Source organism: Arachis stenosperma, chromosome 1, assembly GCF_014773155.1.
Source record: "Arachis stenosperma cultivar V10309 chromosome 1, arast.V10309.gnm1.PFL2, whole genome shotgun sequence".
NCBI lineage: Eukaryota > Viridiplantae > Streptophyta > Magnoliopsida > Fabales > Fabaceae > Arachis > Arachis stenosperma.
Window position 1 is genome coordinate 131,193,709 of NC_080377.1, and position 23,756 is coordinate 131,217,464.

Here is a 23,756-nt window from a genome sequence, read left to right on the forward strand (position 1 = left end):
AATAATAAAGAAGGTTCAAAGATAAATTTTATCTCATATTAAATTGTACTTGCTCAAATCGATTTTAATATAAAAGTATGAGAGTTCAAAAGGTTTATTCATGAATCATTAAAAAATATCTACAAATTCAAGTACCAATATTATTTAAAATGAAATGTTCGAAAACATAGGATCCTAATATAAATATTTTAATTTAATCACAAATTATGTATTATTATCGATAAATAATTGTTCTATTTTAAAAATAAATAAAATAATTACTCATTGTTTTCGACATTAAAAACAATTAAATTTAGATTTAATTAACTTTGTCAAATTTATATAACAATAATTGTTATGTATTTTTATTTAAAAGTTTCAAAAAATTATTTTATATATTTTTGTGTATATTTCTCGGCGCAAGACACGGATACATATACTAGTTCACTTTAATAATCCACTTTTACTTATTCATGTCTAGATGTTTGGACATATTTTTTTTAGAATGTGCAAAAAATATTAAGTAATTAAAACATGGATGGTGCAATTCAACTCACAAATCCTAATGAAACTACCAAAATAGTTTATATGAAGAGACAGAGTTGACATTTATCAGGATACCCTCTACTGGCCAAGTTACAAAGGCACATAGAGAAGTTTCAGAATTTACAACCATAACCAGAACATCCAAGTAAAGAATTTTAACCTTGAGAGACAATTCATTGCATAAAACTCAGAATTTTTGAATTGCAGAAAATTTTAGCAAAAGCTTACACAAGGTGAATAATTTACATCTTGATCCATCATAATAGAAACGATGTGAAGCGACAGTTTTTGCCAATAGAGACAATCAACAAAACCTCACAGGTTTATAACAGAATCGAATTTCCACGTATGTTTCTCAAGGGGACGACATATTGTCCCGCGCCCGCTGCTTGATGTGGAGGGATCAATCAAACTGTGGTTATTGCACAGTTCTCTTCCAGAGATGGAAAAATTAGCGTATATGTTCTACTAACATGAATTCATGATCTACAAAGGAAAATGGGATAGTCGCGAAAATGTGTGATACCCCATGACTTGTCGAAAGACAGCGAAACTCTCAATCAGAGAGACGTAGGCTGTGAATTTACCGGAAATCTCTCCTTCATAATATCGAAGATCGCATGTTTCATGCTATTCTTATTGTTTGGGTGATGTAGAAGTGACGACCTGTACGAGTGGATGCCCTGGAAGTTTCTTCAATTCTGGACTACCATGCAATAGGGATGCCCTTTGTGGATTCGAAAGCATGATTTGTTGCATGTCCTTTGAAAGTGCATTGAAAACTGCCTGAAGGTCTCCCATTAGTTTCTGACAAGTTGCCCTGGAATCGAGACCTCCATTTCCAGATTGCTGCAGCTGGTAATTGCATTCAACAGAGGTATAAAAGCAATGTTTATGTTTCATTCACAGCCAAAAAAGATTGAGTATTGTCATATCATATTCTGCAGCAAATTATGTAATGAATAACAATGTGTTGCTAAAAGCATAGTCCGCTGCGAAGGGCCAATGAAATTTTGTAGCTATTCTTGAGCTTAACTAATGGTGTACCCCACCAACCGAAAAAAGCCTCTTCAACGCTAAACTTGTGAAATGTAGCAATATGTATTTAGTCGCAAAAAACACAACAATCACAATAGAACATTTCCCGCATGGTTAAGTCAGTTATCTAAATTAAAGGATGCAGTTGAGCCCTTATCTTAAACAACTTTTTTTTATTACTATTATAAATAACAGCTGATAAACAAAAACCATGTAGTCGGCCTCACGAAGTGGGATAACACTCTATTGTTATGGTTGTTAATAAATAACATAAATAAACACACAAAGCAACTTGATAAACTCCATTTTATCATTATAAATTGTGTTAAAAAGTATGGAGTTTATCAACAAACTTGCACAATTTTAGTTAAATTAATTGAGTTTTTCGAATCTTGCTTCCAACGAACTTGTGTGTGAGAAGCATGCTTTTTTTGTGCTCCTAATCGTTAATTTCATGGTTCCTTTTTATGCCATTTGATGCCGTGATCAATTTCATTTAAGTGTTTCAGGGTTAAGGTACTTCAATGGCTTCAAAGGATAAAAAAGAATGGAGCGAATAAGCGAATTTGGGAAGCGATTCGGAGTGGAGATTGCTGAATGCTCGCGTGGGCAAGCATACCTCGCATGGGTGACTTTCTCGCGTGGGCAGCCGTTTCTCGCTTAGGCGAGTTTACCGCGTAAACCACCATATCTCGCGTATGCGAGATTCTCATGTGCGCGAGCATTTTCCGCATGCGCGAAAAACCCCCACGTGCCTGGTTTAATGAAACACGTGCATCCTCGTTTTTTGGCTTTCCAAAGGCCCCCCAATTGCTATATGTTGATGTATTTTGATGCCAAGAGGAAGGGTGGAAGGGGGAACTCTCATACACTCACCATTTTACATTTTTCTTAGTTTTGTTCATAGTTTTAGTGAGAGAAACTCCAACTTCTCTCTAGGTTTTCTAGGGTTTAATTTAATTTTGCTACTAGTTTTGAATTTTGCTCGTGTTAATTGTAGTTTTGACACTTGTTCTCTTGTTCTTGCATTATAATTCTCTTAGAATTTGGTGTTAGTTTGCCTTCTTCCATTTTACTATTCTATGAACTTGGTGAATTCTTGGTTTATATTAATGAATTGGTTGATGAAATGTTTACTTTGATTATGAAGTAGATTTACCTTTTCTTGGCTTAGAGTTGAGAAATTAGGTGACCTTGAGTCATTGATGTTCAATATTGATTAGTGATTTAGAGTTGTTAGTTGATTTTGTTTTCACTAACACTAACCTTTTACTAAACTCAATTAGTAAGTTGGTTATGATTTGTGAATTAAGATCAATTATGCCTACTTGACTTTCCTCAATGTTTAGAGGTTGACAGAGTGGAATTAACTCTTAACAATTGTCATGTTTGTGGTTAATGACAAGGATAGAAATTCTTGACTGTCAACCCTAGCCAAGATCCTTTAAGAACTTGAATTGCATCTCTTTATTAGTTCATTGCCTTAATCATTTCTATCTCACTTTAGTTGCTTTATAGTGTAGTTATCGCTTTAATTGTTTCCCTTTATTCCATGTTTGCCTATTTCATCGTTAACTTATTAATTTCATTTTGTTGCAATTTAATTGTTACATGTTCTTTTAGTTTCTAGTTGATTTACATTCCCGTAATTGGGTTCAAACCCCGATTTCCATAACCAATGATGTACATCCTATTGCAAGTCCTAGGGAGAACGACCCGGGATTAAACTCCCGGTATTTGATTTGAATTTGTGACATTTTCACTAAACTTTGAAGAGCGTTGAATTCCAGTTTAGAGCTACGACGAATCTTGAGCTTTAAACTTGTGAATTTTCTAAACCGGTATTTAGCGCTTGTCACAACTCCCACTTGGTTGACTCAGTTACCTAAGTTCTATTCTTACAGAGGCTTCCACAAGACTTTTCTTCATATGATCAAACCATTCATGACAAGATTCTACAATTTTTTTCCACAATAAGTGCTTCAACCTTTTTTTTTTAACTTTCTGTACAATCATTTGTAATCCTATCTTGTTTAACGTGTCCACTCATCCTAAATAATTTATTATATGTAAAAGCAGCATTGTTCATTCAATGTTGAGAAAAGGCCAAGAGAAAGGCACAGTGAAGCAAATTAACTGCATAACTGAAAGGATATTAGGAGGGTCGGTTACCTGTACTTCTCTAAGTAGAAATCTCTCTATTACACCGAAGAAATCCACAATTTCCAACTCAGACATTTTAGATATAAGCTGTTGTATGTCAGCTTTCATTCTTGCATGCCTCCACAGCCTATTTTGTTCTTGTTCAGCTACAGCACGCCTCCTTTTAAACCAAGGCATAAAGTTTGGTCCATTCAGGAATCGCCTGATAAGAACATGCAAGCAAACTCGTGAAGAAAAGGTCACACTGTAAACACTATCGTATATAAAGGTTGGTAGCAAATGGTAGCACGAAAAAATAGCGTAAAGAAAATTCCTTACGTGTAGAAGTCAAGCCAGTTAGATCTCATTCGCTTTAGTAAGAACTTCCCCGGACCTCTGGCTGATAAATTTGCAACAAATTCATCAGCATTAAATGGAGGCAGAGGAGGAGGATCTACATATGGAGAAGATCCTTCAGATGGAGCAGTAGTCCTAAAATATGGACCAAAAGGGGCCAAAAAATTGGTAGTGAGCTCCAAGAAATGCCGCCGTAATATCTCATTGTTAACAACTGACATTGACTCCTCAACTCTTGCCGACACTCCAGCATCTATTAGCCTATTTAAGATAGAGGTGTCTGGCTTAGTTGCGGCAGAGTAGGTACTCCAAATGGCTTCCTTATGTTCTGTCATGAGACAGAGCGGACCATCCCTACGAAGCTTTACTGCACCCAATAAACTTGAAGGAGAAAACTTCTTTAGAGAAAATTGTTGAAGCCCAAGGCCCTCGGATCTACCAGGAATTCTTCCAGTAGACTTAGCTGAGAGGGAAACTCTGTTCGAATTAGTAGGAGGGGTACCAACTGAGACAACATGTGGAATGTTACGGAGAGCTTTGAGGAAGAAAAGGTTTGTCACCCCTAAAACCATTGGAGGGAAAGCCTCCCCTTCTCGAATTGAGTTCAAACGGGCAAACAAAGGGTCATGGATAGTGAAATAGGGTCGGAAATCAACACTGCAAAGTAATGGCGAAACCAAACTCACAAGACTGGCAACAGCCTCACAACACTGGGAAGGTGTGGGTGCAATGATGAGAATGGGTTCACCAATTAGCAACAACTCCCATAATATCCAAAGCTGCAATAGCAGGCTACGAAAGGTACCAAAAAGATCCGAATCATGGAAGAGTCCCTGGGGGATAGATTGATTATTAGGAAGAAGAGGTGCCATAGAATAAGCTGAATCGTCAACAGATGCTCCACCTTCCACGGGCAAGCTATGCGCAGGTGGCAAGTTCACTTTAAGTGTTGCATTTCCAATTGGAAGATCCATTAGTTTACCAGGAACAGGAGCAGGCCATGTCGACACATAAGCAGCAATATGCTCGAGTGCTTTTTTACCCATGTCAAAATATAAGGGACCTATAATCTGTAGCAAAGGCCTGAACACACTAGAATAAGGACTGTGAGACAGAATGACCACAGACTTTTGCTCCCCTCCTCGTTTTAGCCTCTCATCATGTCTCTGTCTGTTAAAAACAAAGCCATACATGTATTTCGAAACATTATCATCGCTTGTACTCGATAATCTTCTACTAACATTCTTTTTTTCTATGGAATTCGAAGGAAACTCCTTGCCAGCTTCTGTTATCTCTGAATGAGTAGCATTGCTGGTTTGAGATTTAAGGCGCCTGGGAAATCGGAAAAAGAATATACAGTCATGGACGCTTGATCGGTTATGCTGCTGCGAAACAGAATCGGGAAATGAATTATAAGCAACTTCAAGCTCCTCCTCCTGTGTAAGACATCCTGGCGGATAACACACTTCTACGAGTTGGCCTTGTTCAAGGTCAAATCTTATAGCACAAAATGCAACAATCCATCTCTGTAAAGATTCTGGATCAAGATTAGGACTTTGTTCTGTTTTAACTTTGAAAGAAGGAGACCGACTCATATCCGAGAGAAAACACTAGCAATACCAACTCGCATTGATCAAAATGCCGTCATCAACACCTTTGGCAACCATTTTGGGCTAGAAAACCAGCAGCACCATCATTGATCAAACAAGTTTAATCCAACTTTTACACTTCAAATTTAAAATTCTCTACGCTCTATTTTATTTCTTCTCTCCCACTCAATAGAGAACTTGCAGCCTAACAATAAACCCAAAACAATGCATTAGTTTGCAGATATGGTTGTGTAATTGGGAGAAGTAATTAACAACAAATTAGCATGATATAGCAGAAACCCCAAAACGAAAAGATAGCAACTTTGGGAGGGAAAATTGCAACACAAGTTCAAACCATTCTACTCAACTACTTGTTTTACTTTGGTTGATAGATAAACAAGTTTTTCAGAACCAAAGAAAGCTTATGCAAGATCCACAATCCATATAGTCTTGTCATTTTCCCAGCAACAAAATGAGGAGGAAAAACAAAAGGAATTCATTTCCAAACAAGATCATTTCGAATGGGATACCTGAAAATTGGAACTTTCGGAACACAGATACTGTTCTTGGGAAGAACCAATCTGGATCGGTACAAACGTAAACCAAAACTGATCGGAAACAATGGAATCTCAGGGAAATCAAACAAAGTTTCGAGTTTTAGGCATTGGCCCCAGCAACTGTGGCTCCGGATTCATGAATTTCGTTCCACACTGAAATGGGTACCCAAATCTATGAACTTCCTGTGGTTTTTGGAGAGAACCGCATACATGAGCAATTAAATGCAGAAAAGGAAATTAATTAAAAACAAACAAACATGAAGAGTATTTTGTTTTCTTCTATTTGTTTTTAGTTTCTGTTTTTTTTTTTTTTCATTTTCTTTTTGGGAGCAATGCAAGGGGTAGAAATTATAACAAAATTACCGTTTTGTATATGCTATTATGCTTATCCCCCAAACGGGAATGATTAAATACTATTATTATTATTATTATTATTATTATTATTATTATTATTATTATTATTATTTTATGAATTTAATTTTGATGAAGAAAAGTCTTACTATACATAATTGTTCGTTTTGAATGATTATTTACAAAAATAATATAAAAAATAAATATTTTGACTAATATTATTATATAATTAAATATAAATATAAATTTATTTTATATTAGTAATGTATTAAAATTAAATTTTATTATTATTATAATTGGTGATAAATTTGTTGTTGTTATTATTATTATTATTATTATTATTATTATTATTATTATTATTATTATTATTATTATTATTATTATTATTATTATTATTATTACAATTGGTGATAAATTTATTGTTTATTTAAATAAATTTAATTTTTATGCATGATGAGTTAAAAAAAATTATACAAGTAACTATTTTTGTATTGTTGCATAATAAGTGAAAGAAAACTAATATGAATGATAAGAGAATACACTGAAAGTGTAAAGAAAATAAGAAAACGTATATTCAGTTATAAATAATGTTACAAGTCAAATTCAATCTCATGGTTTATAATAGGGTTAAATATTATTTTGTTCCTAAGGTTTGGGGTGAAAATTAAAATCGTCCTCCAATTTTTTTTCTTATTAAAATTATCTTCAACGTTACAAAATGTTATAAAATCATCATTTTTCACTTCAATTTTTTTTACTATATTACCCTTTATTATTAATAAAAATAATTAAAAATAATTAAAAAATTAAAACAAAACCCACCCCCTCACCCCACTCCCGTAACCTCATCCCCTTCCTCATGTCCCTCTCTTCAAAACTCCAACCCCAACTCCAACCTCAATTTTTCTTCTTGCCGCCGTCGCCGCCCTACTTATTCATTTCTAGGGTTTGTCGCCACCACCGCCGTCGCGTTGTCATCAGGAGGGAGACATCGCCGGTGCTGCTTCTTCTTCTGTGACTGCTTCTGCTTCTTCTACTTCTTCTTCTGTGATTTTTTAATTTTTTTAATTTTTGTTGTTTTGCTATTTTTGGATCTGAAAACTGAAATTGTAGTTGATGATTATTGAATTATTGTTTATTGAAATTACTGTGATTATTGAAATTGTTATGCTTTTTCTGTCTCTGATTTTTTTTGTTGATTTATTTTGTGAATGTTGCTGTTAATTTATTTTGGGACTATTGTTGTTGGTGAAAAAAAGTGTTGTGAGTAATGAATGGCTATGGTGGCAGTGGTGATGGTGGTGAGGAAAGAAAAAGGGAGGAGGTGGAAGGGGATTGGAGAAGAGTGAGAAGAAGAAGGGAATTGGGGAAGAGTGAGAAGCTGGAAGGGAATTCGGGAAGAGTGAGAAGAGGAAGGGGAAGAAGAATGGGTGTCCTCCAGCAGTAGTAATTGCCACGGCGAAGGTGAGAAGAAGAGGGTGATAGTGAAGAGTAGAAGGAAGGGGATTGGGGGAGGGGTAGGGGGAGAGACCGAAGAGATGCTGGGGAGTGGGTGGGGTCGGGTTTTGCTCTTTTTCATTTAAAATATTATTTTTATTAATAATGAAGGGTAATATGGTAAAAAAATAAAATTGAAGTGGAAAATAACGATTTTATAACGTTTTGTAACGTTGAGGATGATTTTAATAACAAAAAAATGTCGGAGATGATTTTGATTTTCACCTCATATCTTATGGACGAAAACAGTACTTAACCCTTTCTATATAGCAATTGAATGAGTAATAGAAATAGAATATAATTAACGAATATAACTCAAATGACATATTTTTTTTTCTCTTTATTTAGAGGTCTTAAATTCGAATCCCACTTCTAATTTAAAAAAATATATAAAAATAGAACAGTAAAATAATTTTATATTAATCTTGATCAATTTATCTATCTACTCTATTAGTCTCTCTCAAACTTAAAATCATTTCTTTGAGAGTTACTTCTAAGTTTGAATTTAAATTTATTAAAGAACTCCATTTATTAGTTTCGGATTCATAGTTCTGCCTCCTTTAAAAGCATGATTTTCTCTTTCTCTCTTACTAGGATTTGTAAAGTTATTGTCATGGCCATATTGATATGGACCTTGAGAATAATTGGCATGAACAGATTTTAATTCTATTTTTTTAATCTTTCATTCAAATCTTCATGAGCTAGTAATAAGACTTCTACTTCAATAAGAGAGATATAATTTGATTTTGTCAATACTAAAAATATGACGTGATAATCTTCATTAAGTCCATTAGTGATTTCTCATATATGATCTTCTAGAGGTAAAAAATGACCAATTCATGTAAGCGCATCAATAATTGATCCAATCGTCTTAAGTACGCAGTAATACACATCTTCACATTTTTTAATTGAGTTTTCAATTGTTATACTTTGATTTTGAAAATCTTGGCAAAATAATCTTGGATATTAGACCAACCTTGATGAGAAAAACACTCTAGTATCCTGTTCTTGAAAGAAATATTGATGGAGATTAAGAGCCATGTTATTAATTGATCGTCCTTCAACTTTTAATTTGTGTAAGTTGTTGATTCAGTACCTGCTATTCTTGCTTCATCAAAATCATATTGTGAAATCTTGCTTGCAAGAAGATGATCCCCCCCCCCCCCCCTTTTTGTTTTCATGGATGTCATGTAGAGCAAGTTGTTGCCAAGGGACGAAATGAAGTTTCATAAAGTTTGTCCAAAAGAAGAGTTGTGAATCTAAAGTTGTTGAAATTGTTAATGAGATTAGATTGATGAGGGATGATAGCATTAGCCATGAATTCTCAACCTAAAACTCTTCATACCATGAAGAAAAATTGATATGAATGATAAGAGAATGCAATGAAAGTGTAAAGAAACTAAGAAAACGTATATTGAGTTATGAGTATGTTACAAGTCAAATCCAATCTCATAGTTTACACTTTGATGCTATATGAATGAGTAATAGAAATAGAATATAACGGTATTCTGTTATTAGTGCTAACTGTAAAATTTGAGAAATTAGTGAATGATGGGCCAATAAATTAATTATTATTTAAAAAAATTAGAAAATTAAATTTTATAGTTTAGAATGGAAGAAATAATTAAAATATGAATTTTGCCACTAATTTTAAATGTTTTGACCCAAAATTAGATCGAACGGATCAAACTAATTGAATCGAGCCCAAAATAGACCCAAGGCCCAACCCAATAACAAGTTAATAAGTGAGTTTCAACTCTTTTTCTCCTTCCTCATTGGAAGCACGCTGGTTTTTGGGAAAGGGGAGCAAAGAACATGCAAACCCTTGGTTCCAAAATTCAATCTCACATAACTTTCGATTCGGAGTTCCGATTGACGAGCCGTCAGTAGCCATGAGTTCATCTCGAAAGCCCCTATAAAACTCACTAAACAATTTAGTTGACCATAGGATAAGTTTGAATAGATTTTGGTTAGTGAATAAATATGTGATTGATGTGTGATATGAAGAATATATATTGGCATGTTGTGGTATGAGACTAGTGCAATTGAATGAAATTATTGTTGATTTTGTAGAGGAGTTATTGAATGTGTTGATTGTTGAATGAAGTTGCTTGATATTGGATTGTTGAGAGGGAAAGTAAATTTTGAATGCTATTCTTGATGCGGAATAAATGTAAAGTGTTTACGCATATTTTGGGTATGGTTGGTTGAATTGGAACTCGAAAACTTGTAGGTTATGTAATGAATGATCGAGTTAATGTGAATGATTTGAGAAAGTGTTGAATATAATATGAAGAATGCTGTAATGACGATGATTGATCGAGATTATTGAGGATGAATATATGATTGATGATTAAATAATTGGGAGTAATTGAGGAAGCGCGGAAAAGTTACGAATATGTCGGAGATGCTTATACGAGTTAATGAATGAATGAATGATTTATAATGATTTGAAATGAAATTTATCTTTGAGCTTTGACCTGGCAAGGATCGTGGTGATTTACTGCTTGCCCAATGTCGAAATGTTTGTGAGGATCGTGGTGGTTTACCGCTCACAGAAGGTAGGAATCGTGGTTGTTTACCGCCCACGTGTGTGTTGTTTTTCCAATTGAAGATCTTGCGAGGTTCGTGGTGGTGTACCGCTCGCAATGGTAGGGTTTGTAGTGGTGTACCTCCTGCCAGATGGGGTTCCTGGTGGTGTACCGTCCACCGATTTTCAAGAGGACGACATCCGGGTTAGGTACCGGATGTGTCGGGTTCTGGCAAAATAACTGACACATGAGCTCACGGCCAGTAGAAAAGGCATGCATCATATGCATTTATGTGTCTTGTTTGGTTTTGCATTACTTGAGTTTGCTTATCTGCTATATTGGTTACCTGCTGTATCTGTATTTTACTTGTGTTTGCTTTGTTTATATTGTTTGTCTGTTCACCGGTGTTTTGGAAGATTGGAGGAAAGGCGATGAATTTAGGGATTTAGTTAGAATTGAGATAGAATAAAAAATCTTTAGATACCCCACCCTATTTATGGTTTTCAATTTTAGTTTTAAGTTTGAATTTATTGTCTGAAGTTCTAGGATTGCCTTTGCCTTTCTCGAGACCTTATATGTTAATTATGTTGGTATCATTACCATGTTGAGAACCTCCGGTTCTCATTCCATACAAAATATTGTGGTTTTCAGATGTAGGACGTGAAGCACCTCATTGAGGCATACTGGAAGCTTTCTGCAAGCGAAGGGCTCTACTTGTTTGGGGTTTCATTTTTGTTTTAGATGCATATGTACATAGTTATATATCTCCACTATATATATATATATATATATATATATATATATATATATATATATATATATATATATATATATATATATATATTATGTTTTGTCTCTCTTAGAGGTTGACTTGGAGAAATAGGTTCTGTAAACAGTATTTTGGGTTTCACACACACACACACACACACATATATATATATATATATGCTCTGGCCAGTCTTAACTTCGCGAGTCGAGTAAGAAGATTTGTTATTTGTATCTTTGAAACTCTTCTCTTAGGTATCCATACTACTTTGTTCTTATCTTATACGGTTCACTTTTATCGACGTCGAGAGATATGCGCTTTTCTTTTCTTAAAGAGTAAAGTATCGTTTTTGTCCCCAACGTTTGGGGTAAGTCTCAAGGTTGTCCCTAACGTTTGAATCGTCCTATTTAAGTCCCTAACGTTTCAAAATTGACTCAATGTTGTCCTACCGTTAGGAATCTGTTAACGTAATTGATGGCGAGACAAAATTGAGACGATTTTAAAATGTTAGGGACTTAAATAGGACGAAAACGTTGGGGACGAAAACGTTGGGGACAAAAACGATACATAGAAATAAATTTTAATTTTATCCTTCACTAATATCAATCTTTTACGGTACACAGTTATTCAATTATTTTTTAATCACATTTAAGTAAATTACACTTAATCACATTACTTTTATTCTAAATAAATTAATTTTTTATAATTTTACTTTTAAAGATTTTTACTCATCATGAAATGTTTATAAAATGACTAGAATCACATTACTTTATTGTATATATATCATTTTTTACCATAAGTTTATGTACTAATCATTCTACAAACATTTTATGATGAGTAAAAATTTTTAAGAATAAAATTATAAAAAAATAAATTTATTTAGAATAAAATTAATGTGATTAAATATAATTTCCTTAGATGTGATTAAAAAATAATTGAATAACCATATACCATCAAAAATTGATATTATTGAATGATAAAATTAAAATTTATTTATATGTATCGTTTTTGTCCCCAACGTGTTCGTCTTATTTAAATCCCTAACATTTCAAAATCGTCTCAACTTTGTCCTGCCGTCAATTTCGTTAACAAATTTCTAACGGCAGGACAACATTGAATCAATTTTGAAACGTTAGGGACTTAAATAGAATGATTCAAACGTTAGAAACAACTTTGAGACTTACCCTAAACGTTGGGGACAAAAATGATATTTTACTCTTTTCTTAAAAAGGCTCCTAGATAAATACTTTTTCACCTATATTGTATATATGATTTTACTTTTAGAGGCCATAATTGTAACACCTTAACTTTTTGCACGATCGTACTAAAAGCTTAGGCGCTACTTACCTCTAAACCTTTTTATTATACACTATCTTTATTTAATATGAGCCTTCGGATACGAACCGAAACTTTAATTATGAAAGAAAAGTTTACTCTTAACCACTTAATCTCAAAGATATACATATTCACATAACATTATATACATAAACTTATTTTAAATTTCTCAAATACAAGTCCTACTCCTCTAAAAATCAAAGACAATAAATGACAAGGGAAAAGTCTAAGACTAAACTAACTACAAAAAATACAGATACATATTTACATAAATCTCCGATGTTCAGTCGCCGCTCTAAGCCAAGGATTCCTGAACTTATTGCTAAAAGGAAAATCTGAAGGGCGGAGAACATCGTCGTCATATGTTCTCAGTAGGGACAGTGAATGCCGTAAAAATAATGAACAAAATGCGAATAATTGACTTTACTCGGTAAAACTATTCTTTTATCAAGTCTTTGAAAATACTTTTAAATTTTGCTTTAGACAATTAATTGCTTTCTTTAAAATTTCTGAACTTAAAATAAAACTCATTTACAACATTAATTCTTAATTACTTCAATACATAAACTAATAGTACCAGAGATTCAATTGAATGCACAAGCAAGGCAGAATAAGACAACCAGCACAATCACAAAGAAAATACAACAAGCAAAACACAACCAAAACGCAAATGCAGAAACAATATGATGCATGTCTGTCCTAAGCAGGCCATGAGCTCACGCGTCAGTTGTCTACTTCCAACCCGACGTTATTCGAGGCGAACCACGAATATGGTTTCTTTACCGTGTCAATCAGACACAATTATCATCATGAGCAAAGCCATGTCAGTTAGAATATCTTGGTATCACGATAGAAACAGGCTATCAGTTAGGCGAATATTTCCGCATTAGCAACCTCAGACCATTAGATAGGCGGGTACTTTCGCATTAGCAATTTGGCACAAAGACCCGTTTAACATACAATATGCTATCAGTTAGGCAGACATTCACGCATTAGCAATCTTAGGCTATCAGTCAAGCGGGCACTTTCGCATTAGCACTTTAGCACAAGGCCCATTCGACATACACTTTTCATGATTCATTATCCGTTTCAGTAATCTCTTTTATACATGGCTCCTCATTTTCTTCTTCTTTATTATGTCTCCATATCACTAATTACATACACACACCTCCGCATCACCTATATTATTAAATATACCTCTGCATCACCGCTTAATTACACATACCTCCATATCACCAAATAATCAACTACTCTTACCTCCACATCCCTTCAAAAGTATATTTTTAGTCTTAGCATCAAAACCTTTAATTTCTAAATACCCAAACTTCTTTAACTTTTATTCAAGATAAAAGTCACTTTAATACATAAACCGAACTCAATGCCAAACTTAAAACAAAATCTTTGCTTAATAGATTGAACTCAAAATATTATACTTTTTTTAATAAATCAAAATCAATTAATATGATTCTTAAATCAAATTTTCTTTTAAATAACGCATTAAACAAGCCTCGAAATTTTATAAAAGTTTCTACAGTATTTTCTCTAAAATCCGGATTTTGTCATCCTTCAATGACTCATACCAAACCATCTTCAATTCTCAAAAATCCCTTCTTGATAATTCAAACAAATTAAATTTAATATTATAAATCCATTTTCAATTCTCAAAGATCACTTTCAATAAGTCAAATTTTTAATACAAAAATCCTTTTCTCAATTATGAGTAAATATGTAAACTAAATCTTTTTCTAACATAGTGTCATATTCTCAAATAAGCTTGTAAATCAAATTTTCAAAATAAAATCACATTTTCTTATATTTTACAAAAATTTGGCAGAATTTTTTCTTAAAATAGACTTTATCACCCTCACGGACTTCCTTACTTTCATCATTCCTTAACTTATCTCCATCCATACACTATTCTCAATTCTTACATCATTTTACCAAAACATACACATAATTTATTCACAGCCACAATTTCGAGAACTCTCATCACAACCAGCTATAAATCAGAATCTTTAGCATTCTCAAACATTCAGGAAATCAAACACATATTTATCAAATTCAATTATTTTCACAGTCACAAATCCAACACAAATTCGTCATTCAACCAGTCCAGACAATCATAAATTATTTACAATTACTCATTAAGCTTTTGAGCATTCATAAATTAAAAACTTATAATTTTAAAACGAATCCCTTATTTCCATACGAAATCAGAATCAAAGAGAATTTTGGAAAAGCTTTCTGACCAAGCTACTAAAGAAAAAAACGTCAGAAATCGTCTATGTCTCCTAAAACTCTAATTGATCAAACTCAAGAAGAAGGAGAGCTACGTCACCGTCAGTTTCCACTAAACAAAAATGATGCCAACGTATAAAAAAAGAAGATACAAACACTTTTATCAAATTAGATTTTTTATCGAATTACGAATTACAAAAAATCAAGCTCCGAAGGGTTAAGGTTCCATAGTTTCTCGTTCCTCTCACTCACGGCTTAGTCTCTCTTTTTCTTTCAAAGTTGATTCGGTGATGCATGAAGAAAAAATAAAGTATGATTAGTGATGATGGTGATTAATAAGGATTTGTGGTAGTAAGGCTTATTAGGTGTCATTGGTTATTAAATGAATAAAACATGTGTCATGGTTGCATAGATATATGTATACATATAAGCCACGTCCTTTCATTTCTTTTTCTTTCTAAGGAGTTCGGCTATAATGAATGAAAGTGCTAAAAGAGAATGATGTTATTAATGAATGATGGTTTGTGGTGTGAAAGTATTATTAAGTGTCATGAGTATATATAAGTATAATAGCATGCAAGCCACGTTCATTTCTTTCTTAGTTCCTTTAGGTAGTGTTTGTTTGCAGAGACTAGAATTGATACTGGGGGACAGGAACTCAGTATTGTGTTTGTTGAGGTAGAGACTAGCACTGAAAATTGTGTCTCTGTCTCAATAATTTGAGTATTTCAGTGCTTCAAAAATTTGGGGACACTAGAGACTGGGACAGAGACAGAACTTCAACCAATTCTTTTATCACTAAAATACCCCTAATGTAATTTTGTAATGCCAACATTACCCTTTGCAAATCTCAAATTAGGGCTCGAGTATATTGCCAGCCACTCGAGGACATCTTCTCTTTCTTGCTTGAAGGAGGTGCTGATCGGCGTCCAGAGTGAAAGGAGAAGCCACCGCGCCAGACGAAGAACTTGAAGGTAAGCCGTTGGCACTTCCCACGTCCTCTTCTGAGCCTTCCATTTTGGTGATGTGTTGTTGCTTCCTCACAGATTTGGTGGTTCGACGAAGCTACTGGAGGGAAGCTTCGGTGTCGGTGTGGAGGCCATCTGGGAGTTGTTGCGAGCACAGCTTCGTGTATCCAGGTTAGTTAAGCTCGTTTTCTTTGATCTGGGTTGTGGTGTCTTCAATTGGTGTGTTATCCAATTCGTATGAAGGGGTTCGGTTGTGAATCATTTTGTGGCTTATGCTCTGTTTGTGGTTTATTGGGTTTGGGAAGTGGGAGAAGAAGGTTGAAGTGGATTGAATGATTTATTTACTGTTTAGGGGTCCTGAAAAAGGCATAGTAAGAATTGAACATAGAGGATTATTCATTGAAACAAGCTGTGTAGAAGGTTAACCACCACAAATTGCATGGTCAATTCGAATTTATGCATGTGTTCAGTGTTTATCTAATTCATGAATGCAATTGAAAGACAGTGCACGTTGTATATGACAAATAGAATCCATTTTTTATGTTGTAATTAGGTTTTCATAGTTCGTGACAACTGACAATGTATGAAGTTGTGTCCATGGTTGTGATGTGTTTATTTTTTGTGAATCTGATGCTATGTTTGTAGTTAGGGAAGAAATGAAATGAATGACGGAATCCTAATTGAGAAGCTGTCATTGCTTTGTTGTCAACCATGCTTTTCGTAAAAATCCCAATGCCCAAACTGCATACTCCCTGTAAAGTTTTGTCTTTCATATTCTTGAAGTTAATAAAAATATTTGGTAACCATTTGTTAGGAAGAAAGCACGTGATTAATAAATAAATGGTAAGGAAAATTCTGAAGTTGTGTAATTAGTTATGTATAGAGGAACACTACTTTTATTCTTGCAATTGATAATTTTGTATATCCTCTTGTACTTTTCCCTCTCTATTTCGTTGTTTTAAGCTGATTGACTGGTTTAAGAGACTATCTACCCTAGGTCAGGTTCTGCATCATGAGTTTAGTTTTGTTTCTATTTTTAAATGATAGTAAATAATCGAAATGTATGCCAATTTCTCTAATATTTTGACCTGAAAGGATTTTTAGTAAGTAGGTTAGCTACCGTTCATGTGTAATAGATAATTTTGAGCATGATTGTATGATAATATTACTCAGTTGAATGTGCATGCAAATTACGTGATTAATTGTATTGTTGGTAGTTATAGTTAGTTTAAGAGTGTAAACAATGTTTTACTTTCTATTTTATTTTCCCTGAGACCTTAAAATTTGCGCATAGAAATATTTTATTATTGAGCAGCCATTCCCTGTTTGGGATTTATTAAGAGTTGTTTGGAAAGTTTATGCCTTTTTTTTATGAAACGATTTTGCTAGGAAGAAATGGATCGGTCGGAAATTATTAAGCGATGCGTGTCTTTTTATGAAGAGACGAGATCCAACCATGAAGAAAGAATGTTGTTCTTTGTGCTTACGCTGTTTGTTTACTTTAGGGGTAGAACTAGTGGCCGACTATTGTTAGGGGGAAGAATGAATAGTAGAATTAGACGTGAGGCCTTAGAGCGTATTGTTGGTGAGGGTGATAGGAATTGTATCTGGGAGTTGAGAATGAACACAAATGCCTTTGCTAACTTGCGTGAGTTGCTGCAAGTTCAGGGAGGACTTACAGAGGATAGTCATGTAAGTCTGCCGGAGCAGGTTGCGACCTTTTTAATTATCTTAGCGCATCACAAGAAAAACCGTAGTCTACAGGTTAGATTTTGTAGGTCCGGCGAGACAGTTAGCAAGTATTTTAATAAAGTTTTGAAGGCTGTAATACGGATTCAAGGGATGTTGTTCGCGAAGGCTACACCAGTTGCCGAGGACTGTGTTGACCCGACATGGCGAAGGTTTAAGGTAGACCTTATTCGATGTTCTGTGTGATTGATGTTTATCTGATGGATTCTCTATCTGAATATGATAGCTTTCTATGGATGGTAGGGTTGCTTGGGAGCATTAGATGGCACTTACATAGAGGTGACAGTCCCGGAGTCTTAGAGGGCAAGGTACCGCACAAGAAAGGGTAAAATATGCACCAACATGTTAGGAGTGTGTAACCGGGAGATGGGTTTTGTGTACGTACTCAGTGGATGGGAGGGTTCGGCATCTGATTCACGAGTACTTCGCGATGCAATAACTCGTCGTAATAGTTTTAAGATACCCCACGGTAATTCTGCCATGTCTAGAGTTAAGTATATACATCTAGATTGAGTTCATGATAGCTATCCTCTTACGTTGTTTGCGTTATTTGTGCATAGGTAATTACTATTTAGTTGATGCTGGCTACACAAATGGTCCGGGGTTTCTTGCACCGTATAGAGGGACTCGATATCATGTAAGAGAGTGGGCCCAGGGAGCACGTGCACCGCGCAACTACCAAGAATATTTTAACCGGGTACACTCGTCTGCAAGGAATATCATTGAGCGATGCTTTGGTTTGCTGAAGAAGCGCTGGTCCATCTTAAGGAGCCCTAGCTTTTATCCCGTAAAGACGCAATTTCAAATAATTATTGCCTGTTGTTTGCTGCAAAATTTCATTCGAAAGAGTATGGAAATGGACCCGGAGGAGGAAGGTAGCATTTTGGATGAATTTACGCCCGATGGAGACGAGGAACAGCATGGAATGATCGATGTGGTCGAAAACACGAACGAGTGGAGTCACTGGCGTGACAACATAGCACATGAGATGTATGAAGAGTGGCGTGCAAGTCGTACGGAGTAGCGTTGTGTGTTTTAGGGATGTTGTAAGGACGGCAAGTGAATTTGTATGAATAGTAGAGTGTTGAGACATTGTAAAAGCACATTCTTTAATTTTCGGCTACTGTGTGTTTGTGCTGTTGTTTGCTGTTTTATTTCTGTTTGTCGTGGCAACGACCAGTGTTGTAATAATTAAACTACTTGTGTATTTTTTCCTGATTTCATTTCTTATGGCATAGACCAGTTTTACTAATTTTTGGATATGTCTAAGTCTTTGGTAATCCGTTTGTGTGGTTTGATGGCATATTTTATTACCTTTGCAAAATACATGTTATTCTAACTTAACTTATTAATGTAGGGTTTTAATTAGCTTAATCTTGGAAGCAAGAAATGGAGAACAAGCGAATGTGGAGTGATGAAGAGACACTGGCCTTTGTTGGCTTCATGGAGGAGTTTGTCGTTGACGGTCAGAGGGCTGACTGTGGGCAGTTTAAACCGGGAACATTCGAGAAGCTGGCTTTGAAGATGTTGGAGGCTTTCCCTGGTTGTACACTGACCGCGAAGCATTGCAAGAATAAGCACAAGCGGCTCAAGGAGAAATACCAGTACGCCGCTGATATGCTTGCTTGTAGCGGATTCGGATGGAACAACGAGAAAGAATGTGTAGAGGTTGACAGCAAAGACGTCCTTGATGCCTGGTTGAAGGTGCGTGTGTTTTAGGAATTCCGTTGGGTGGTTGCCATTTTTGTGTTAATTTAGTATAACTGTTTGACCAGGGGGTTATAATTTAATCATTCATGCTTGGTTATAATTTAATCAAAAAAATGCTAATATCCGTTTTAAGATTTTCATTTCGTACTTCTTCCATCAAAATATAATCCATTCAATTCAAACCCAATCACCTTCTGCCAAATAGTAATGAATATTACACATATATGACACTTTATAAAAGTATATTATGTTGTTGGTTCACCCTAATTAGTTTGTTTTCTTTGATCCCGAGATATGGCAATGAAATTAACGAACCAAGCTAATAGGATTAACTATTCAGGTATTGTTGCACTGTGACATATCAGCCACTTGTAACAGAAAAATGTTTGAGTTTTAATTCTTAAAAAGGTTATCAAAAGACTTGTTGCATGGTGAGTAATTAGCCACTTGTAAAAGAAAAATGTTTCAGTTTTACTTGTTAACAAGGTTTTCAAAAGACTTGCTGAATAGTGAGTAATTAGCCACTTGTAGAAGAAAAATGTTTGACTTTTGCTTCTTAATAAGGTTATGAAAAGACTTATTGCATAGTGACTAATGAGCCACTTGTAAAAGAAAAATGTTTACCAGTTTTTCTTCTTAATAAGGTTATGAAAAGACTTGTTGCATAGTGACTAATGAGCCACTTGTAAAAGAAAAATGTTTACCAGTTTTTCTTCTTAATAAGGTTATGAAAAGACTTGTTGCAAAGTGACTAATTAGCCTTTTATTTCAAAACAATATCACGTCCCCATACCTTAACCTCTTCCTTTCATGTTTCCTTTTGGACGCTATTTATGCATTGTGCCACTTTTGTGCGTAACCATTTTTAGCACTTTGATTTTGCATCCAGTTCATAAGCTACTCATGTATTTAACCCCAAATGACAACTAATTCAGATTCGTTATTACTACGCATGTATTGTTTCACGAGTTTGATTATTTGTAATTGTGTTATTTCCTAAACATTACTAATTCCGGTGTACATGTTTCGCAGGCACATCCTACCAAGTTCTACACTCCTGGCAAGCCATTTCCTTTGTTTCACCGGCTGGAAGGTATCTTTGGCAGGGATAGAGCCACGGGAGCCGGGGCCGTAAGTGGCTTCGATGCGGAGGAGCAGGTTAACGAGGAGACCGACGACACCGCTGCTGGCTTTGATCAGTCTGAGATGTCTCCACCTCCAGACCAAGAGGGATTTGCAGCAACGCAAGGACAAGCATCACATTCTGAGGCCGGGGCGACCGCCGGAAGCACAAGGCTATGCGGGAGGAAGAGAAAACAAGTTGATGTACTGGAGAGGATGGCCGACCAGATTCAGCAATCATCGGCTGACCAGCGCAAGAATGCCCAGCTGATAGCTGATGCCATTGTTGGTGTGAACGAGAAGTGGAAGGTTGGCGAGAAGCTCACACAGCTTGGATTCGGTGATGACGAGGTCGTCAGGGCGATTCTGAAGTTTGCCGAGAGTCCTAATGTGTATGCACATTTCTGGGGCTTGTCAGATTCACAAATGATTGCGCTTATGCGTTCCATTATATGAAGTACAAGACTAGTTAAGTTTATTAACAGTGTATTCTGGTATTAACCATGGTTAAGGGTGTTAACTTTTTGAGTCTTAGGTCTTAGGATTTAAGAACATTGTCATGTGTAACACGGTACACAGTTTGGTACCCTTTTGTGTGTTGCTATGTTATCGTTCCTTAACTACATAATTTCCTTTGTTTTGCTCTTTTTTGGATGAATACCATGGTGGGTGATTATCAAGCTTAACAAGTTCCTCCATTTTCCATGCACATTAATTTGTACTACGATTTAACTTACAACGATTACATCCTAGTGAGTCTAGAAAATCTGTTTTATTTCTTTTCAATAGAAATAGTGTTATCCATCTCACGCATAAGCAAAATGTTTATACATTTGGCAGCCAAATGCCTTCCTCAGAACTACATTATGATTGTCAAAATACATATCCACTTATACAAAGAGAGGTGAAATTTCTCTCACAGGCAAAAATGGGCTTGACACAATGTTGGTTCAAAATATGAATTCCTTCCATCTTTTATACCAAGTATGTGCTATATTTATTACAATTTCTGAATTCCCTATTTGACTTCGAAGGCCATACTACAACTTACACAACACTACAATGATCAACACAACACAAAAAAGGGAAACAAGAAGTTGAACGCACATTAGAAACTTCAGATACACAACTTCAGCATTAAGTCTTTCCACTCGTTCGCTCGGCTTAAAATCAAAGTTAGGCTGAGAAGATCGATCATCTCCGGAGTCAGAAGGCTTGACATTTGGGCCTGCCCATCTAAACCATCCACATCGCCTTGTTGGACACGCGTAGTACTTTCTTCCCGGGTTGGCCGCGCTATTTGAAACTTGTAACGGTGCTCGTAACCCACAATCACAAAACTGGTCTCTCGTTATGTTCCCGCTGCCGTACGTACCACTTGTTGATCTACGACTTGAGGAAGCCATTACTAACCACCCTACACATTTAACAGTAACTGAAACAATTTTAATGTACTTTACACAACATATAACAGAAGCAAACGACTCACATATGAAACAACCAGCGATGATTCAAATGAAACACATGCAGAATTGTAACACAAATTTTTTGGTTGCAATATCATGTCTCTGTACCAGTTCTTATGATTTTTTTAAAAAACAGCAACAACGTTTCTTAGCACAGTTTCAGCATCCACACATACTATATCATCAACACTGCTGTATACTTGTATGCCAGGTTCCACTGATTCAGAAATTGTTAACTGAATCACCATTCAGAAACAGCAGGTTACATTATAACAACATTCAATACGGTCAACCACTTACAATCACCATCATGTAACAAGACAGGAACAAATCCTTTGTAGGAGGGTCTATTATTAGTCACCAAAACATTTCCACTTTGCGCAATTACAATGTCTATACAGTTTCTACAAGATAGTTTGCATAAACACTCCCAACCATATACAACAACAAATTAATACACAGGCACACACAAAAAGGCTCTTGCTAACAACTGCACTACGAACAATTGCTACGAAGCAAAAGGGACAAACTCATTGAAACCACAAATTTTGTAATTCTAAAAAACTTAATACATACAAAAATTCAAGGCATGCAGTGTGCCTAGTGCATTATCTAGGTAAATTACTTGCTACTACACTTAGCAGTAAAGTATGGTCACAGAACAGTCCCTACTCTGAATTGCATTAAATTGCAAGACAATTACATGAACCAACAGAACCAAGTACAGGATACATCTTACGAGGATCTTTTAACTACAGCAAAACGGTCTAACAGCTACTTTCGTTGCAAACATGTCACAAAGAATTACAAGCAAAATTCTACAATAACTTGCATTTCAATTGTTAACTGTGTCACCTCTCATTTGGCAAAGTTCAAATAAAAAAATTTGACTACACATCAACACTGTATGATGAGTGATTAAACCAGGAAGATGGTTAAGTGGACAAATAAATCAATAACTCAAATTTAACAGGTTATTTAACTGATAAAAGGTTAATTTTTTCATACTTGCTGGAACATGTACCTGTTTAATTAACCTCAGTTCTCCTCTCAGCAGAGATAATATTCGCCAGCAGAAATCCAATTTCATAGTCCAACATACATACACGAAATACCATTGGAAGACATATCTGAGCAAGTTTTCACAGCAACTCCTGAGAAATGCGTTCACTCAATAATTCAATTTCTAAATTCTATCCTATTTTCGGCAAATTGTTGACAGGTCTGAACAGAGAAGCCAAAATTAAATATCAAGTAGTTAACGTTTCTGAGAAACGAGCAAAACATAAAAGACAGGAATGCAAGCAAAAGGTACCTCACAAACGGCGACGACCTTGGGCACAGCTACGGCTCCGTCGCGACGCACACCCTCAACTTTCTATTCGGCAGCGGCGGCTCAAAACAGTTGGCGCTTCCGGGTCCACCCAGCCGAACCCCGCAACACTCCCCACGGGCCGTCGTCGATCGGACGCAACACCAGTGAAAACCTAGGGTCCAAGCGGCAGGGGCTCCGGATCCAGCCTCAGTTGCCCGCAGAGGAGAGCAGGAACGGTGGCTACCAGGAGAAAGGGGGTGAGGGTTGGCCACTATCGAAAACGAAATCGTTTTCGGGGAGAGGTGGAGGGTTAGGGTTCTTTGCTGATATTAAAGGGCATTTTAGTAAGTTTCCAAATTTAGTCTTCAACTTTTACTTCAAACCAAACACGATACTGGGACATAACTCAGTCTTGTACACCATCACACCAAACACAATACTATACTTATTTCTGTCTCTGTCTCTTGGTCTCTGTCTTTCTGTCTCTGTCTCTCTGTCTC

At 35.6% G+C, this 23,756-nt stretch overlaps 3 protein-coding genes across 3 annotated transcripts; 2 read left to right on the plus strand and 1 right to left on the minus strand.

Annotated features, from left to right (window-relative positions):
- Positions 1-686: 686 nt before the first annotated feature.
- On the minus strand, positions 687-6,448 carry LOC130933023 (uncharacterized). The gene is made up of 4 exons (XM_057862517.1): positions 6,182-6,448; positions 4,045-5,856; positions 3,736-3,928; positions 687-1,380 (listed from the first exon to the last, which is right to left on the minus strand). Exons 2-4 carry the CDS (start codon positions 5,655-5,657, stop codon positions 1,162-1,164), a joined length of 2,025 nt encoding a protein of 674 aa, XP_057718500.1. The 5' UTR covers positions 5,658-5,856; positions 6,182-6,448; the 3' UTR covers positions 687-1,161.
- An 11,561-nt stretch (positions 6,449-18,009) lies between these two features.
- LOC130935032 (protein ALP1-like) lies at positions 18,010-18,667 on the plus strand. Its single transcript, XM_057864578.1, has 2 exons — positions 18,010-18,112; positions 18,204-18,667. Exons 1-2 carry the CDS (start codon positions 18,010-18,012, stop codon positions 18,665-18,667), a joined length of 567 nt encoding a protein of 188 aa, XP_057720561.1.
- Positions 18,668-19,032: 365 nt separating this feature from the next.
- On the plus strand, positions 19,033-20,931 carry LOC130935039 (uncharacterized). The gene is made up of 2 exons (XM_057864588.1): positions 19,033-19,347; positions 20,386-20,931. Exons 1-2 carry the CDS (start codon positions 19,033-19,035, stop codon positions 20,929-20,931), a joined length of 861 nt encoding a protein of 286 aa, XP_057720571.1.
- The last annotated feature ends 2,825 nt before the right edge of the window (positions 20,932-23,756 follow it).

Coding starts and splice junctions, on each gene's coding strand:
- LOC130933023 (XM_057862517.1), bottom strand. CDS start 5,657: ATGAGTCGGTCTCCTTCTTTCAAAGTTAAAACAGAACAAAGTCCTAAT. Junction 3,929..4,044: donor AACTGGCTTGACTTCTACAC/GTAAGGAATTTT, acceptor TGTTCTTATCAG/GCGATTCCTGAATGGACCAA. Junction 1,381..3,735: donor TTCTACTTAGAGAAGTACAG/GTAACCGACCCT, acceptor TGCAATTACCAG/CTGCAGCAATCTGGAAATGG.
- LOC130935032 (XM_057864578.1), top strand. CDS start 18,010: ATGGGTTTTGTGTACGTACTCAGTGGATGGGAGGGTTCGGCATCTGAT. Junction 18,113..18,203: donor TAGTTTTAAGATACCCCACG/GTAATTCTGCCA, acceptor ATTTGTGCATAG/GTAATTACTATTTAGTTGAT.
- LOC130935039 (XM_057864588.1), top strand. CDS start 19,033: ATGGAGAACAAGCGAATGTGGAGTGATGAAGAGACACTGGCCTTTGTT. Junction 19,348..20,385: donor TCCTTGATGCCTGGTTGAAG/GTGCGTGTGTTT, acceptor CATGTTTCGCAG/GCACATCCTACCAAGTTCTA.